This window comes from Zea mays, chromosome 2 (assembly GCF_902167145.1).
Source record: "Zea mays cultivar B73 chromosome 2, Zm-B73-REFERENCE-NAM-5.0, whole genome shotgun sequence".
NCBI lineage: Eukaryota > Viridiplantae > Streptophyta > Magnoliopsida > Poales > Poaceae > Zea > Zea mays.
In genome coordinates, this window is record NC_050097.1 from 230,654,743 (window position 1) to 230,674,378 (window position 19,636).

General features: G+C 41.8%; 1 protein-coding gene across 1 annotated transcript; it reads left to right on the forward strand.

Moving 5' to 3' along the window:
- The first annotated feature begins 1,643 nt into the window (after nt 1-1,643).
- On the forward strand, nt 1,644-18,303 carry LOC103648038 (ATP-dependent DNA helicase chloroplastic). The gene is made up of 15 exons (XM_008672544.4): nt 1,644-2,387; nt 2,738-2,963; nt 3,753-3,998; nt 4,482-4,616; nt 5,146-5,270; nt 6,638-6,777; nt 11,665-11,735; nt 12,287-12,448; nt 12,644-12,730; nt 15,161-15,334; nt 16,128-16,172; nt 16,288-16,458; nt 16,538-16,723; nt 17,412-17,777; nt 17,875-18,303. Exons 1-14 carry the CDS (start codon nt 1,780-1,782, stop codon nt 17,511-17,513), a joined length of 2,478 nt encoding a protein of 825 aa, XP_008670766.1. The 5' UTR covers nt 1,644-1,779; the 3' UTR covers nt 17,514-17,777; nt 17,875-18,303.
- The last annotated feature ends 1,333 nt before the right edge of the window (nt 18,304-19,636 follow it).

The following is a 19,636-nucleotide window of genomic DNA, read 5'->3' on the forward strand; positions in this document are numbered from 1 at the left end:
TGCGAGGACTGGACAAAGGAGGAGGACAAAAGTTAGAAGGACTATCGATCTAACTAGAAGATTAGAACATGGCTAATTAAGTCCACCTAAAACTTTATTTTTTCTATAATTAACATTAAATGAATATTACGTGTAGAAGATTTTACAAAATTGAGGGCGCCATGGCCACCTTTGCCCCCCTATGGATCCGCCCCTACCTACATGGTTACCGGTGTCTAGGTATCTTAGTGTGAAGGTGGAACAAGTAGCGTATGTTTGGGAACACAATATTTTCATAGTCTCAACACAACACCGTGGTATTTAAGCATAACATGATAATTTAGACCAAAAGGTGTTCAGAAGCACAACTAGAATCTCTGTATTTTAAACCATGGTTTTACCAATACCATGATATTTTTGGGGCCTAAAAACTTTAGTCTGGATCAATTTTTTTGCTTGCACGTGGCTATAGTCTACTCTCCTACGCTATAATTGAAATAAGTGTCTCTAAACAAATATTGGATTACACTGATGTAAATTATACCATAGCTATGTCATGGTATGTAGTAAACTATGGTATTATAAACTGTGATTTAAAAAACAGAGTCCTCGAACAACACCGTAGATCCTAAATCGGCAACCAAGGAACGCTAACCAAGGAACGTAAAGTAACGGTAACACACTCGATGTTGAAGTTATGCCTCGACGGCTAGAACAAGTTGTAGGTCTCAAGACAAACATATGGTGTCATAGTTAGGGCTAAAAATAAAGCTCGAGTCTCGTGAGCCGGTTCGAGCTCGTTCAGACTCGACTCGACTCGATTTGGAGAGGCTCGCAAGCCTAAATGAGCTCGAGTCTCGAGCTGGCTCGGGCTCGTTCAGACTCGACTCGACTTGGAGAGGCTCGCAAGCCTAAATGAGCCCTAGTCGAGCCTAATTTTATGGCTCGTTCAAACAACGAGCCTAACTGAGCCTGAGCAAGTCCGAGCCGAGTCGTGAGCCTGCTAGATCATGTAGCGCTATGTTGTGACACTATTATATTACTATGTTTTGATTTATTTTCTAGTGATATATATAGTTTAAAATATATTCCTGAAGTTTTGGTACATATTTTTTATTATATATATATATATAATAAGAGTATACAACTTATGATCTAAATTTAAATTTAGTGTGACAGCTCACGAGCCTGATTTCTGAGCTCGCAATATGATCGAGCCGAGGCCGAGCCGAGTTTGGCTCGCTAGGTGACCTCGGTTCGACACATTTCCAGCCCTAGCCATGGTGAAGGTGTACACAATAGAAGCAAAAATACTTTCTGAACAATTATAATCTCAAATAAATAACCTCTTGATAACTGACATCTATCCTATAATACCAAATAAATATGTCCTAAGTGATGGTGCTATTTTTCCAATGCAAATGTATCGGTCAAAGACTCGCACGAGTTAGAGTAAATTTATTACTTCCTCAGTTCTAAAATGTTTCTCGTTCTTGTTGTGAAAGTTTGACCAATATAATTATGACAGTGTTAAATATTTTGGGATGGAGGGAGTAGCGAGTAACAAAGGAGGCTGTAAACACCCTTGGTCTTCGGAATCGGGAAAAGAAGAATGCAACGACGGGGCAAATATCTCACCCGCCCCTGCAACTGTCCGGTCCACGCAAAACCCAAGAATTATCCGTTGCCCCGCCTCCTCCACTATCCACACAACACTCGGCTTAAACCCCTCTTCAAGTTCCAACTCCAGATGCCCCGGGCATCCCCGTAGCCTCGCGGCCTCGGCGTCCCCGTCCCTCCATGGCCGCCCCACCGCCTTACACCCCGCCGGCGGCGGTTCCCCAGCCCCTCGTCCTCCTCCACCACCCGCCAGCTTTGGTCCTCCACGTCCGCCTCCGACCCCGCAGCCTCCGCCTCGCGAGAGCGCCCGCCGCCACGGCCACCGCAGCCGCGGCCTCCGTCGCCCCCGACGACATCTCGCAGCTCAACTACCGCCTCCGCGCCATAGTTCGCCGCCGCGAAGGCGCCGCTGCCCAAGGCGCCACCTCGTCCTCCCCCGTCGACCCGGCCCAGGCCGAGGCGTACCTCCGCATGATCCGCGACCAGCAGCGGCTCGGCCTGCGCCAGCTCCGCCGGGAGGAACAGGAAGGAGAGGGCGACGGAGACGAGGAAGGCCCCGACGGGGAGCGAGCCAGGAAGGGAGTGGCGGCGGGGAGCTCGCTGGGGCATCGGGTGGACCCGCGGGAGCTGGAGCCCGGCGAGTATGTCGTGCACAAGAAGGTCGGCGTCGGGAAATTCGCCTGCATCAGCGCCGAGGACGGCGCCGACTACGTCTTCATTCAGTACGCTGACGGCATGGCCAAGCTTGCTGTTGACCAGGCCGCGCGCATGCTCTACAGATACAACCTGTATGGCTTCCTTGGTCCCCACCTGCCTCCACCATCTGTGCATACACGGCTTCTGTGCTTTGCAAACTGCAACCGTTCCAATTGGAAAAATGAATTGCTCTCCTTCAATCACTGTGCTCCGATTGGGAATCCTAATTGGCATTAGAAACCGAAATTTGAAGCTCTCACTTTTGAGATGGAGGTGGATTTGCAATTTTGATTGGTGGCAATGGCAATGAGCACCTTCACTTCAATTTTGCTTGCTCTGTTATGGCTTATTTTATGAACCATTATAATGAACCATTATCTAGATCTCAACTGGAAATTAAAATTTCACGTTAACCATTTATCCAGACTGATCTCTTTTGTAGGCCTCACGAGAAGAGGAGGCCACGGAATTTGAGCAAACTGAACGATCCTTCCACCTGGGAGAAGCGGAGGCTGAAAGGGAAGCTTGCTGTTCAGAAGATGGTTGTCAACCTGATGGAACTGTATTTGCAAAGGATGAGGCTGGGAAGATCTCCGTACCCAAAGCCTGCATCCATGGATGACTTTGCTGCTGAATTTCCTTATGAGCCTACTCCGGACCAATGCCAGGTCAACTTGAATCAACTACCATTGCCCTTTCTTCTAAAAAATGCTACTCACATTCCTCGTGTTTTTGAAGATGTATAAAATAGAAATATTGCAGTTACCCTCTCACTGACATGGATGATAGACAGATTTACACCATGATAACTGCTGCGATGTGTTCACACACTACCTTAGATCCTGTTCAACATCATATAATATTTTCTGAGCAAAAACCATCTCCTGCCTGCTGGATGCATAGACCAAGGGTGAAATGTATGGCAATTGTACATGAAGTCTCTTCATGCCCCATGAATATGCAGTTCGATTGTTTCCTTACATATGACGCACATCTACTGGCATTATATGAGCTGGGTTTGGAAGTCTTTCAGTTCCCTTTATAGTTGCTTTTCATACCTGTGAAAGGCTCATTTTTTGTGGCTAGCTTATAGATGACCCACTTAGTATGGCGTAATGGCGTAATCTGTGGCATGCACTACTGCTCTGTTAGTTCTTGTTGTCAGAGTTGAGGGTCTCATTTGCTATATCCTAGAATAGTAGAATTCTAATGTGTAGAGCTCTTTAGATGTGGATCTGTGTGGGATCTAAAAGATATAGAATCAACTCATCTGATTGCTGTACATCTGCCCAGGATTCTTCTATCCCAGTCCTATTAACTTGAAAAACTGCCCGGAAGATCAGAAATTCAGAATTCTATTGCATGTAATCACAGTCCAAAACTTTTTATGGTCCACAGTACAAGACATTCTAAATAAACTTGAATTCTGGCTGAAATGGTGGTCATTCTGATGACAGGCCTTTATAGATGTTGAGAAAGATCTGACAGAAAGGGAAACACCAATGGATAGATTAATTTGTGGAGATGTGGGCTTTGGCAAAACAGAAGTCGCAATGCGTGCTATATTCATTGTTGTGTCTGCAGGATTTCAAGCTATGGTTCTTGCTCCAACAATAATACTTGCTAAGCAACATTATGATGTAATGACTGAGCGCTTTGCCAACTATCCAGAGATGAAGGTCGCAATATTTAGTGGTGCTCAGGTATGCCATGGCAGAAGTTAGTTTAGTCCACAATGCAACACATTTCATTTCCCCCCTTTTCTTTTGGAACAATCTATGTTTGTATTTAATTCTTGACCCTAAAAAGTGTAGCACCCTGATCTCCCAATTCTTAACAGTCTAACATTTATTGTGAAAAAAATTCTAATACATATGACTTGTATCATTTGGAAAGATAAGATATGTAATGTGTTGTATAGCTGAGGCATTACTGTCTTTCAACTTAACGTTGTTAGTTGTTAGATTATTTTACAAACTTATTTTGAAGAAGAATATTTTTTTCTCATCCTTCGTTTCGATAGTGATTTGATAACTTTTATAACATATAAGGTTGTGTTGATGTCAAGTGTGTTTCAGCCTTGCTGACCCCTAGCTATCAAAGAGTTATTACACATTGGGATTAATTACTTGACACATCAACTCGATCAATTGCACTGTATAACATGGTGATCTCTTCTTTTGCAGAGCAAAGAGGAGAAAGATGAGCTAATAACAATGATTAAGAATGGAGATTTACACATTATTGTTGGCACTCATGCCCTTCTTACGGAAAGGATGGTCTATAGCAATCTTGGTCTCCTAGTGGTGGATGAAGAACAAGTATGTCTGTGAATCTTGCTACATCTTCTTTTTCAACCATTGAAATTCTGTCTTATTTTGTTGTCATTTGTGTATGATTACTGTTCTAGTCTGGTGTTGTTATGTCTTACTTTTGATTATGATGATTTGGGTTAAGGGCAAGTGCCTAGAGAAGAATAGGTTTTTGAAAGCAAAATCAATTCCATTCTTTTCGAAGTCCACAATGTTAAGTTGCCATAGCTTAATGCTGTGATTGGCATCTGCAAGAAAGTTTAGAGTCAAATTAAACTAGCAAAGTGCTCGTATGTTGCTACAGTTTCTATTTATTTGGAGTTTGGAGCCATGTGTGTTCTATTGGGGTTTGGAGCCAAGAACCACAGTTCAAATCCTCATTTGTGTATAATTTTAGCATTTTACCATTTAAATTTGGGGAGGGGTGATGGTGGAACGGTGGAACCGTGAAAAATGATGCTTTATATAGTTTAGAAGTTATCATATATATTTTCTTCTTATGCATATATTTGTATATACTCCGTGTAAATCTTTACAGAAGTTTGGTGTCCAACAAAAGGAGAAGATTGCCTCATACAAGTCTTCTATTGATGTTCTTACACTTTCTGCAACACCCATTCCACGTACCCTGTATCTGGCTTTGACGGGTTTCCGTGATGCAAGGTAAGGTGTTGTTGCAGTAGCATGTTCTTTGTACAACATTCTTGTTGAGAGAAGATCATCTAGAATTTAAATATATATGATTTATTGCACAACGTGATGGTAATCACTACGAGTACTTTAAGACCATTATTAGCTAACGGTTACCATTTGATGTTTTTTTGAACGGGAAATACAGGCATACATCGCAGGAGTCCCCCACTGTTAGAAATTATATTAAGGGCTAGTTTGGCTACTTCATTTTCCCAAGGGATTCCCATTTCCCCAAGGGAAAATGCACTAATTTCTCTTGGAAAAATGGAGATCCCTTGAAAAAATGAGGTTGCCAAACTAGCCCTAATAGGAAAAAGGAAAAAAAAACTATTTCCACAAGATGTCAACACGGAATTCAGCTACTTCACTAGGATATTACATGCTATCTGCTCTAGTTTTGCTCTATTTAATCTGTATGAATCTGCTGGTACTGCTCACTGGAATGATGTCCATCCGGTGGTAATGACAACATAGAAATATAAAGGACGTGACTTAATCATATTACTGCATTTTATTTGCATTTGTTCAAAATATGAATGATAGCTAGCACTTTGACCTTATTATTATTCCAAATAAGAAACTACTCCCACCATTCTAAATTATAAGTCATTTTTGAAAGAAGCATGGCATCATGATATTTAATTGCTTGTCTTGACCTCTAGGGCTGATAGGGTTATATATTTATACATGTACGGACCGTCTATTACAAGAAGAATCCTATTCGGTTACAATATCCCAACCGACTCACATGCAATCCATATCTATTTTATCTCTAACTTCTATTCAGAGTCGGTTTCTAATCTAGCACAAGAGGGCTGATAGACCCTATTTGGCACAACTTATTCCATAACTTCTTCATGGATTTAAGCAGAAGCTATACCAAACAGTAGGCTTCTGCAACAGCTTATCAGTTCAGTTGCTTCTCAGAGAATAAACTAAAAGTAGGCAATAAGCAAGAACTGCTTTTTATCAGCTTCTCAGATAAGCTACTTTTCCTTCTAGAGTAGCACTTTGGTACATACACTATGTCTAAATGCATAAAAAAATGTATCTAGAAAAGTCAAAACATCTTATAATTTGGAACGGAGGGAGTACCATCTATGGATTTTCTTTTGCCATATTAGATTCCATGGTTGAATGGACTATTATAGCTTGCAAAAGGATTAATAAACAATTAATGCTACCATGCTGCAGGCAGATTATATGCTTGACAAATTAGTGTAATCCTATAGTAGTTTTAATGATTGCATGATTCTTCATGATGTAAACACTTCAAGTGCATTCAACTTTTATACTTTATTTCCTGTTTGTCTTATTGAAGTGTATTTTACTTTCAGTTTGATGTCTACACCACCTCCTGAAAGAGTTGCTGTAAAGACATATGTGTCAGCATTTAGTAAAGAAAGGGCCCTATCAGCTATCAAGTTTGAGCTGCAACGTGGTGGTCAAGTCTTTTATGTTGTGCCTCGAATAAAAGGTCACAATTCTGTTAGCTTCATATGATTTTGTTCATGATAGATCCTCATGATGCACGATGTATGTTTCTTAATAATTCTTTGTTTACTTTTCTTCAAGTTCTGTAAACATTTGATCTGCTTGAGCTAAATTATTTCTTTTTCTTGGAAACGCAGGGGTGAGAACCTTTGCACTCGTACACCCGAACCCACACCACACATATTTCGTTCACAAGGTTACATAGATTGCTAATGACACAATGTTAGAATTAGCCGTACAACCCTATTGGACCTTATAACTGTAGTTGGGCTGGGCTCACCTAGCGCTGCATACATGTAGATATGAATTGTACCATATTGCCAACTAACGTAGGGTGTTAATCCTATGGACTATATAATCAGCACATGGGCTCAATGCAATATAATGTAATTCTATAGCAATATCCCCTCTAACATGGTATCACAAGTCTGTCTTGCTTCTGCTTTTCCCCTAGCTGCTGACCCTCTAGGGGCACAACCTCTCTAGACTCCAGGGTAGCTGGCCCCCTAAGGTCGCCACCTCCCTTGCGTCACATTGCTGCAGCAATGCATAAGCATCTCCTCCGGAACCCATGGTAGGGACCTCATCGACTGTCGAGGAGCGCTCCCGCGCCGAGGAAGCCACAATCTTCCGCAAGAAGATTGATGACATGCTCACCGCAGTCCGCAGCTTAGGTTGTGGAAAAGGATTTTGCCAAGCATGCCTCACGTCCAGACAACCACCCTTCTCGAGGAGAAGGCCGCCACCACCCAGCAGGGTTTAGGCTTACAACCTCCACGGCCGCCAATCCCCATAATAGGATGACCCCACTGCAGACTATGAGGTTGTCGTCGTTGCCAATCTCCACGTCTAGGCAGTTGCTGTTCCGACGCTCGATTGTTGGTAACGATTGTCCTTAAGTCCCTTGATAATTACGCCTGTTGGTGTGATTAGGTGTTGTTGTTATGCAGTACACCCTCGTTGATCATGTCTTGTCTGACCCTTCGTCAGACACCGATTCATGGTGAGATCAGATGGACAACATCATCATTTGCTGGATCTCCGACACCTTCGTCCTAAGCTGCGCCAGATCACCATGGAGCGCGATGGCATGACACACCACCTCTAGCTCGCTCTTGAGAACTAGTTTCTCAGGAATCTTGAGACTGCACCCTCTAGCTCGACGGCACCTTCCACACCTACCTCTAGGGCGACGTCCCCATCAGTGATTACTGGTGCAGGCTGAAGGGGATGGCCAACTCCCTAGCTAACTTTGGCGCCCCCGTCGACTCTCGGATCCTCGTACTCAACGTTCTTCGGGACCTAAACAAGAAATTTGAGCATATTGGTGCCATCATGTTACGCTACTCCCTCTTGTCATTCCTCAAGCTCCGGGACGATCTTGTTCTAGAGGAGCTCAACGTGACCACACTGGCCTTGCTGCTGCTCAGATGGCCTTCATCGCTACTCCCACACCGGCTGCCCCAGCTCCTTCCTCTACTCTGGCATGCTCCTCTGAGATTGGAGGGCAGCTCACTATCACCTTAGGATCTACAAGAAGAAAGGATGCACTTGGTATAACTCTCCCTAACCGACCCTCTACAATCCGTAAGGGTGGTAATGGATTGTGATCCATATGGTTCTTCACAAAATGTCAAGGCCCTAAATAAATTATAGTTCAAAAATGACTAGAAATAAAGCCCGATCCTAATCCGACTTGATCCTTAAATCTTATAGTGCAAAATTTACAGCCCATTGTCAGCCCTAACAATCCGTGGACGAGCAACATTGCCATGTGGCCCGGCCTGGCTCCTAGTAGCCAACAACAACAATAGTGCCAGGCAGCGCTAGATGCCCTAGGCCATGATGGTGATGCCTGGACTATTTGGGCCGCCCTACATCCTCAGTTATGCACCCCTGCAGGCTTCAACATTCCTACTAGAGGCGCTCACTCGATCGAGCTAGATTCCACGGATCGTCGGCTAGGATCACCAATCTCTTGCTATCTTGTTTAGCACTATGGCTCCAGTCTCTTGCTAACTCGTTTAGCACCATGGCTCTAGTCTCTTGCTAACTCGTTTAACACTATGACTTTGAATCCACCTGTTGCGGTCATCGACTGCGTGTTTGACTCTAGCGTCTCCAACCACACCAACAACAATGATGGTAATATCTCCCTTTTCCACCCCTCTCATTCAACTACATCTATCATTGTTGGTAATGGCTCCATCCTCCCCGTCACCATAGCAGGTGACTCAGTTCTTCCCAGGCCATTCTAACTAAACAATATTCTCCTCACCTCGGATATCATTCATACTCTTCTTTCTATTTGCCACTTTACTACTGATAATATTATTCCGTGATCACCAGATTCGATAGCTTCAGCCCTCTACACACTACGCCTCCCAAGGTCTCTTGCCTCGTGTGCTGCCCCTTCTTGCCCCATGTTTGTTGTTGCATCTAACTGGCATCAACGTCTTGGCCATCTTAGCTCTAATATGTTGTCTAGTTTGTCTAATGCTTCAACTATCTTGTGTAATAAAAACGCGCATGATTTTTGTCACGTCTGTCAGCTAGGAAAGCATACTCGTGTGCTGCCCCTTCTTGCGCCATGTTTGTTGTTGCATCTAACTGTCATCAACGTCTTGGCCATCTTAGCTCTGATATGTTGTCTACTTTGTCTAATGCTTCAACTATCTTGTGTAATAAAAACGCGCATGATTTTTGTCACGTTTGTCAGCTAAGAAAGCATACTCGTTTACCTTTCTCTAGCTCCGTCAATCGGGATTCAAAGACGTTTGAGTTGGTTGATGGTGATTTGTGGACATCTGTTGTTAGTATGTTTGGTTACAAATACTACCTGATCATTCTTAGTTTTTCTCATTACTTAGGGACCTTTCCAATGCATTTGAAATTTGACACGTTCACTACTTTGTCCCACTATTTCTCATATGTTTCCACTTAGTTTGTTTCCTCCATCTAGGCCATTCAGTGTGACAATGGTTGCGAGTTCGATAATGTTTCCACTTGATTATTTCTCCTTTCAGATGGCACTTTGCTCTAGATGTTGTGCTCCCACACCTCTTCACATAATGTTAAAGCCGAGCATATTTTTCGTTCTACTAATAATGTCATTAGCTCTCTACTCTTCTAAGCTTCTGCTCTAGCGCGCTACTAGGTTGAAGGCCTCCACACCGTGACATACTTGTTGAATCGTCTTCCCACAAAGACCACCAATGCCCCTTGCCCCCACGTTTCTCATTTGGTACTCCCCCTTTCTACGAACACCTCCGATTTCGCCTGCTATCCCAACCTTTTAGCGGTTGCTTCCCACAAACTTGCACCTTGTTCCACTCAGTGTGTCTTTCTCGTTTACTCTTCTGACCATAAGGGATATCGACTGACGTCTTGATCTCTCTTCCAACCGCATCACAGTCTCCCGCCATGTTGTGTTTGATAAGGCAGATTTCCCCTTCTCTATAGACAAGACATTCTTGAGCGTGCATGGATGACAGACTGCAAGTCCTGTACTACACCTGTGGATCTTCAGGCCAAGCTCGTCGCTGACTTTGTCCCTCTCGTGGTGGATGCCACAATTTTGGGGTCTCGCTGACCCCCTTTAGTACATGATGTTCACCAAGCTCGACATTTCTTATGTTGTTCAGTAGGTTTGTCTCCACATGCATGATTCACGGGAGCCCCATATGACGGTGATAAAGCGCAATCTGTGCTATCTTTAGAGCACTCTAGATTATGGACTTCTTTTTTGTCGTCTAAACTAGGTTGTTCGGATACATGTTCGTCCACTTTGGGCTATGTTTTTTTTTTGGTGACAACCATGTCTCATGATCCTCCAAGCTTTAGAACGTTGTCTCTTGCTAGAGCGCTGAGGCGGAGTATCGCTGTCACTAACGGCGTTGCTGAAGATTCCTGGTTGCGTCAGCTTCTCCAGGAACTCCACCACCGTACACCGTACTAGAGCAGCCTCGTCTCGTCTACTATGATAACATCAACGCCGTCGACCTCTCCAATCTTGTTCATCATCAACACATGAATCACGTGGAACCTCCATTCCATCCGCAAAAGGGCACCACCTGTGAAGTATGCTTCCTCCATGTCTCTACGACGTCACAGTTCACCGATATAGTGATATTTTCACGATGGGCCTCCCCTCCACGGTGTGTGTTAGAATTAGCCATATAGCCCTAGTGGGCCTTATAACTGTAGTTGGGCTAGGCTCACCCAGTGCTGCATATATGTAGATATAAATTGTACCGCATTGCCTACTAACGTAGGGTGTTAGTTCTATGCTCTGTATATAATCAGCCCATGGGGCTTACTGCAATACAATCTAATTCTGTGGTAATACCTTCTCTAAACCAAGGTAAACACCCTTCTTGGTATTACCACATAATTAGGTTTTCGGCCGGGAGGGCTCAAAACACGAGTAAAAATCTGACCCATAGGGGGCGGATCCTCATGCTGCACCGGGGGGGGGGGGGGGGGGGGGGGGGGCTTTCGTGACCTTTCTCGGCCAGCGCTCCGATTGAGCTTCTTAATATAATGCCGTGAGGGCGTTTTTTCCCCTGCCGGCCAAGTTTTTTTAAACCTACCTAAATTCAATGAATTATGCTGTTAACGAGATAAATGCTGGCTACTAAGCTGGTGGTTAAATTGAATTTACTAGTTAGCCTGTTTAATAGATATCTCATTTGAACGGTTGAACAGTATAAACCCGACGCTTGGTTCAGCCATTTCAGCTGAATCGCTAGATGCCTAGCCTTACAAATACGCATATGATTTGTCTGTATATGGTTCTTTTGGATAAACAATGCACCATTACATTTTAAAATACATATGCATGTCTCATATTTAATTCATCATTCAACAGCAATAGACGATGTGTTGCAGTTTCTCAAGGACTCTCTGCCTGATGTACCAATTGCTGTTGCTCATGGAAAGGTAGGTTGGCTAAGTTGTTCAAGAAATTGGGCATCTATTTCACTGTGCCATTTCGTAACTCCTTAGTTCTTAGTAGACATTATCTATACTTGTGTGTCTTGTGTTGTATTTAAAACTAAAATGCAAATGAGAATTTCTTACTATTTTATCTTTAACATATTTCACTGTGGGCACAATACCCTGTGTCACTGGTGGACCCAGGGCCTGGTGACTGTGGATCTCCACCCGGGCTCCTTTCAGTTCATGTCCATTAGGTCCAATGATTGGTTTGCCCATTAAATCGTACCGGCTTCTTGAAAATTCTTGGGCTTGCAATTACCTGTGTGGTTGGTAATTGTCCAAATTAATTCAAGTGGAGATTCTGTCTGCTCCTATAGTTCATATCATTTTATGCTTGATTCATTTTCTTCAGCATAACATACCAACTTTTTTGAAGTCATTATCTTAAATTATTGAACATTGCCTGTAAATGTGTTTATGTTCCAGTTGCATAGATGAATGAAGCATTAACCTCATTGACTAATCCTATTTGTTAAACTTATTTCCTACAGAAATTGTCAAAGAACATACAACTTGCTATGGAAGATTTTACTAGCGGGAAAGTCAAAATTCTTGTCTGCACACATATCATTGAAAGTGGAATAGATATTGCACATGCCAATACAATGATTATCCAGTTTGCTGAACTATATGGACTTGCCCAGCTGTATCAGGTAGCTTTTTTTTCCTTGTATGTTTTTTTTGCCTTGTTGGTAGATTTTTTTTAATGCATCAAAACTTATATCATATCTGTATGATTAATTCATTATTTGCTTAGTCATGCTCAATTGACAATTATTCTAATAAAAATACAAGATGCATGTATCTACTCTCTAAATTTCAAGTTCATTGTTTTGCCTTTGCTTCAGTTACGAGGAAGAGTAGGAAGATCAGGTACAGAAGGCTTCGCATACCTTTTCTACACTGATAAGTCTTTGCTCTCAAGAGTTGCAACGGTGAGCTCAACAGTACACCTTATAGTTTGTTATTGGTATCCGTTATTTTGTCTCATACCGTTTTACCTAATGTGACGCTGAAAGCATATTTGGGGTGTTGTCCAAGATGTTGAAGTCCCAATAAAAAATAGAATCTGACTTTTGATTGTTCCAAGATAGTTTGTGCTTGTTACTTGTATTTTACTAAGGTCAATCCACATTGCAGGTGGTACTACCTTATTACCTGTTTGTCATTTACTCATTTTCGTAGTCGAGACCTACTCTCACAACCGGTAGAATATTGCCACTGCGACAACCCCTTAGGCAAGATGTGATGTCATTATGATAGAGCCATGCCATTTAGTTGGTGAGAGCAGATGGGAATTGCATTTGTTGTATATTCCTAATTGAGAGATTGGATGCACAGTACATTTTATAGTGACTTAAGGTTAAGAAACAAAGAGGCAACATGCCTGGAGGAGAATTTGTATTTGGGAGACTCTGCAAGGAGGAGGTTTATGGTTTACAGAATCATGCATGAATGAACTCCAAAAGAGTTCATGTATACCCAGCGCCAGCAGATCATAGTGTTAGATAGATAGCACATCAGACCTTATTGGCTGTGATTAGTGGCTGCACCTATGCCTTGAGCCCATTATGGTTTTCTATAGATTGTTTTCTAATCTTGATAGGCAAGTGAAGGGATCTAGATGGCTAGAGGGGAGTTGAATAACCTATAAAAAATTCTACAGAAACACAACACTAGAGCAATGTGATTAGTACTACAAAAGATCTTAATACTTTAATAGCCATTACTTGCTCTACCTCTATTAACACCCAAACAAGCCCCTACACGATTCTAGTAGCTTTGAGTTTCATTCTAGAGCACAACGCCACACAAGCTACTAAGAATACTAGCTACATTAGAGATCTATAAAAGAGAGCAACTAAAACTACTAGTTACTACTACAACTACAACTAAGCTATTCTAGCTCAAAAGGTAAACAACTACCACACACGATCAAGTAGTAGGAATGTAAAGAACAAGTGTGGTAGACATAAGATTTATTTTCGAGATTCGGTTACTTGTCGACAACCTACGCCCTCGTTGTGGCTACTCTAGCTAGCAAGGAAAACAACTACCATACACAATCAAGTAATGGGAATGTAAAAAGGCAAGTGTATCACATTTTCAGGCTGGCAAACAATGGTAAATACTCAACCAAGGCTGCCTATGCGAGCCTTTTTTTGGGATCTACTCAGTTTGAGCCTTGAGAGAGAATTTGACATTCATGGGCTCCTCCGAAATGTAAAATTTTCATGTGTCTTGTGGCTCACAAAAGATGTTGGACTGCTGATAGACTGCAGAAATGGGGACTCCCACACCCTGACTATTGCCCAAGAATTTGAAGATATTGATCACTTGCTGGTGGGGTGTGTTTTTTCTAGACAATTCTGGTACAGATGGCTTGGGCAGGTCAATCTGCAGGGCCTCACTCCTCAGCCTGGCGATAGGAGCACCATAGATTGGAAGAAGGCCTCTGATCAGTTGCAGGGCATTGCTGCGGAAGGGCTCAATTCCCTTATCATCCTGGGGTTCTGGACACTTTGGAACCACAGGAACGGCTGCGTTTTTGAGATGCTCACTCCTGATGTTGCTTCGGCCATTAGGAAAGCTGAGGAGGAATTGGAGCTGTGGGAGATGGCAGGGGCCAATAGTCTTTCTCTCCTAACGGCTCCCATTCTTGGGATATAGTGTGGAGAGTTCCTTTAGCAGTCTGTCTCCTATGGAGGTTGTTTTGTAGTTTATTTTTTTTGGCCACCGTTTGGTGGTCCTATTTGTTTCATGTATTTGGTCTACTTTGGACCTTCGTTTTCTTCTTAATATAATGATGCGCAGCTCTCCTGCGCGTTCGAGAAAAAAAAGAGCAAACCAATGAGGGCAAGTTGTAGACAAAGATGTATCCACGAGGTTCGGTTGCTTGCTGATAACATACATCCTTGTTATGACAAGTCTGCAAGCGATGAATCATCACTAACTAGCGTGACAAGCTAGGCCCACGTCTTGGGTGCCGCAAGAATCAATCAAATGTTCCATTCCAACTAGCCACGAACATTCCACGAGAGGATTTGTACTATGTGAGGTGGGATCAAAACCTCTCACAGTATCATCGGTTGGAGGCAGAGAACAATCACCTACACTCTCTTGAACAACCACAATTTCTCTAAGCTGTCTAGGTTAGCCTGCTAGTTGTCTCAATTACCAAAACCAGACATAGTTCTTTCAGCAAGAAGATCCTACAGTGGTAATACTTCCATAAACCGGCCCAAAATCATCCTTGCCTGTATATGTACACTCCATATTTTCATAATCAATCTATGATTCGACCATGCAATTCTATTGCTTTCACTTAGCCTTTTACACTTGTCGTTTAACATTTTTGTCTACAGGATAGACTCGGAGCTATTGAGGAGCATTCAGAGCTTGGCCAAGGTTTCCATGTTGCAGAGAAGGATATGGGTATCAGGGGATTTGGAAGCTTGTTTGGTGAGCAACAGTCTGGAGATGTTGCAAATGTTGGCATCGATTTATTCTTTGATATGCTTTTTGATAGCTTGTCAAAGGTATCTTCGTTTATTCGGACACAATTACTAATGATTTCTTCTCATTTTATTCTCATACATCGTGCTTTCTTTTGTGACCTGAATAAATTCTTACACTGTCATCTGGCATTTAGTAATCATGGCATTGATTATCTAAAATTATGGTGAGTCTTAAGTTATTAAATCTGCTGTACAAGAAATGTTTTGTTACAAATAATGTTATCGATACAAATGAACTTGTAATTGTTTTTTTGGTGGTGGTTGGGGGGGGGGGGGAGGGTCAAAACATCTACCTGGCTACCAACTTCTGACAGGTTTCTCTTACCACATTGGTAAAATAGAAGTCGGATATGACAAAAGTCACTAATAATGCATATAATCATCTGCTACACATTTGCAAATTTGCATTAGTAGAGCTGACCACTTCTCAGTATTGCGAGATGCATCTTACATGGTCAAGAAGATACTTCCTATTCTGAACTACTTGCTCGTGTACGAGTCTCCTTATCATGTCCTCCTTTCAAGCCAGTCTATTCTTTGTTTGATTCATCACGGGTGCGCATTATTGTAATTAGAATCTTCAGAGTACTCGAAGGATAGTTAAAGCTGTTTGGCTAGTCCTTCAGATTACTGAAAATATAGTTAAGAACATTTGTATTTTGCTATTTCGATTTCCAACAGTACAACTATTGGGGATGATTGCTTTCCTTTATAAAAGCAATCAAGTAATTTCTTAGCTAAGTTCTAGCTATAAGTTCTGCATGACATGCTATTGCCCATGATAATTCTGACAGGATTGCTTCAACTCTTTCAGGTTGACCAGTTTTGCCTAGTCCCAGTACCATACAAAGATGTTCAGGTGAACCTGAAAATTCTTCTCAATTTGACTTGCAAGCTTTCTGATGCGAGCACTAAATAGTGATATTTTGCAATTTTGTATGAGCATTGTTTGAGTGAATCTTTTCTTGGGGCAGCTGGATATAAACATTTCTCCACGTCTCTCTTCTGAATACATAAGTTATCTGGAAAATCCTGTTGAGTTGCTCAATGAAGCGGCAAAAGCTGCAGAGAAAGATCTATGGACCTTGATACAGTTTACAGAAGACCTCCGTCGACGATACGGAAAGGAGCCCCGTGATATGGAGGTGCTTGTTTATGCTATAATCAGGACTCATGAATCATGATTAGTGGTTTACTCTGTTGTGTTATTTCTTTCTCTTGCAGTTACTACTGAAAAAGCTCTATGTAAGGCGGATGGCTGCAGATCTTGGTATCAGTCGGATATATCCATCTGGCAAGATGATATTCATGAAAACAAACATGAACAAGAAGGTATTTAGGCTCATGACAGAAGCAATGACTTCTGAGACACATCGGAATTCCCTATCATTTGCTGAAAAGGAAATTAAGGTAAGGGTCCATGTGCCCCAGTATGCAATTTCATGGAGCAGATGGAACAGAAGAAATTTGTCCCAGTAATGATTTTGAAATACTATAAGCAAAGCAGTATTTTAGTTGTGATGAATGAGATTAAAATTGGGATCTTGTAGGTTTTATCCCCAAAATCCAATCAAACAATATTCTTAAAGTACATGACCTTGTATATTATCTATATAGCATAAATTAATGTGATCTTTAGTGTTGGTGCACAGCCCAGTGGCTACTGGCTTAGTGCTCGTTCTTGTATTAAACCATAAACCATGTGCCTGGAAGCACCCAACTGTTCCAGCTTCCAAGTGTCGATCATTTGATTGACCTATAGTGAGTTGTGGTACTGGATAGTTATTTTTTTCTTTTTGTACAAATCACCAATTCTTTGTTTTACAAGGCCTTAATACATCTAAAGGTCGGTGGGCCAGGCTGTTGGGCTGTTGTGTTGTGCCAAAGCAACAACCAATCATTCATGCATCTTGGCATCTACATAAGTTCCACTCATAGGTGTATGCGAACAAACTAGAATTCACCTTTTCCATTTTATACCATTTGAAAATATTTTATCTCATCCCCTTAATGAAATGACACATGTCTTCATTCGTCATCCGAGAAAAATATGTTTCTGTATGGGTCGCCTTTTTGACAATTGTACTCTTTTCTACAGGCTGAACTCCTCGTGAATTTGCCAGATACCCTACTTCTGAACTGGCTTTTCCATTGCTTATCGGACTGCTATACTGTAATACCAGCCCTTGTGAAGTACTAGATTATTGTTACTATTTCATAAGAACTGAAGGCTTCTGCTGCCCACCATGAAAGGGGACAATATGTCCATGCTTGAAGAGAATGATCTATCAGAGAAATCAGTCTTGGCTCTTTGATTCATCTGTGATGGATGACTCTTCGTTATGTTGGTATTGGCAGTCAGGCTCTGGCAGGCCAAAGCAAGCCCATACACACTACTGCTTTAGGAAAAGGTCCGCCAAAATTGTCAACATTACAAGCATACTTCAATGCTATACACGAACTGGTATTCCCTTGAGCACCAAAGTCCCCATTCTTGCAGTGCTAAAATAAATCCTTCTCAAATTATCTTCTTTGTGATGTTTTCCTGCCAATTTTTTCAGGAGAATGCTCCACAGACACATTGCAGTTTTCTACATTCGCTAACATCAATAGGATGAGTGTCTGATGCATAATTGCTAAATTCAGGTGCAATGCAAGTATGAAACATGAAATCAGGAAGCTCAGAGGACCTAGTTCAGATGTACCTGACAATAGATTACATTTCAAAATTCTTCTAGGTTTTTTTGACATGAACTATCAAAATATTGCTCGAGTAGATAGGGAACTAGGGATGGCGTTAACAATAGACCATTTGTTTGACAATAAAACATTAGGAATTTTTGACCAATTGGTCAGAGTTAATATTTGTTGTAAATCTATTCAAACAGATTGTGACATTGACAATAACTATAATAGTTGAAAAAAATCACGGAACTACAAGTATTTTTATATAGGGAGAATGTATCCAATGCACTGGACCCATCCGTACACGTATCCAAAGGGCATGTACAATTTAATTAATTAAATGAAGGGTCTCTCGAAATGTATATAGTGGGCTAAGTGAGAAAAAAAAATCAAGAGATGGATTCTTTGCGAAGAATTTGTCTTTACATGACTTTCTATACATATTATGTCTTTATTGCATTTATTATCTTCTGTCTTAGGGTTGTATTATGCAGTCTCTTAACTGTTTCTAGTATTTTGAAAACCGGTCCAAAGGCTTGGAGTAGAGATGTCAATGGGGACCCGATACCCGCTAACCCGTGGGAAATTCCCCTATTAGGGTACGGGTATAGGACAAAAATTGTCCCCATGAGTATGAATATTGGACAAAATCTCTACCCATTGGGTAAACAGGTATGGGTTCAGGAAGCAATAATCTGAACCCGATTACCCATGAGTATTTCATACGTGTACACCTGTCGTGTTTGTATGAATGAGTCGAGGCCGAGCCGGCCACCAAGCCTAGCGCAACAGCGCACCAGGCCCTAGGTCCCCAACAAGGCAAAACGGCAAGGCAACTAGCAGACTAGAAAAAAACAAAATCCTAAAATAACCAGTCATATGCTACGCCCTGCCCAGATGACGGTGACGACCATAGATTCTCAGGCACCAACGAACTCAGATGGTGACCAAGAAGGAAGGTGAGCAAACTCCATTTCTCCATTTTTTCTATCGGTCCCGAAGTACTTATTTCTTTTTTGATGGATAGATAAATGGATCATGGTTCATGGATGAGTGCTTGCCGATGTGGTGATGTCTAAAATCTAGATAGTTTGTGCTACCTGTTAATACCTAGTTATCCCTTAATTGAGGATGGGGACCCATTGAGGACCCGAAACCCGAATAGGTATGGGTACGTGATGAACTCATGATGGGTATAAGGATGGGTATGGAGACAGATCAAACATGATGAAGATGAGTATGAGATGGTATAACCTGTTGGGGAATTTACTATTGACATCTCTAGCTCGGAGTTGCACGTAACCTTATATATAGACTCTTCATCTAATAATTAATAGTTGAACGTGTGAGCTTTTTTGTTGTTGTTATGCACCTGGACTCCTCATCTAATAATTAATAATAGTTCAACTATTTTGGCATTTGGTATCACAGAACCTGGTCCCTAAATAGTAGGTATATTTTCAACAAAATTGTAGCTTTTTGGTAACAAGTGCCTAAGTTGTTCTATGTGTACATGCCAATTATTACTCGTTAGGCCAAAGTAGTTATGTGACTTGATGTATTGGTTCTGTACAACAAAGCTGAGAGTAACAGTATAAGATTTGTGCTTTAACATTTGAAGCTTAGCATAGTTTAGCG

Bases quoted from the DNA above. Each gene is read 5' to 3' on its own strand.
- LOC103648038 (XM_008672544.4), top strand. From the start codon at position 1,780: ATGGCCGCCCCACCGCCTTACACCCCGCCGGCGGCGGTTCCCCAGCCC. The intron at 3,999-4,481 runs GTATGCCATGGC...CTTCTTTTGCAG, and splicing joins CAATATTTAGTGGTGCTCAG to AGCAAAGAGGAGAAAGATGA. The intron at 5,271-6,637 runs GTAAGGTGTTGT...TTTTACTTTCAG, and splicing joins ACGGGTTTCCGTGATGCAAG to TTTGATGTCTACACCACCTC.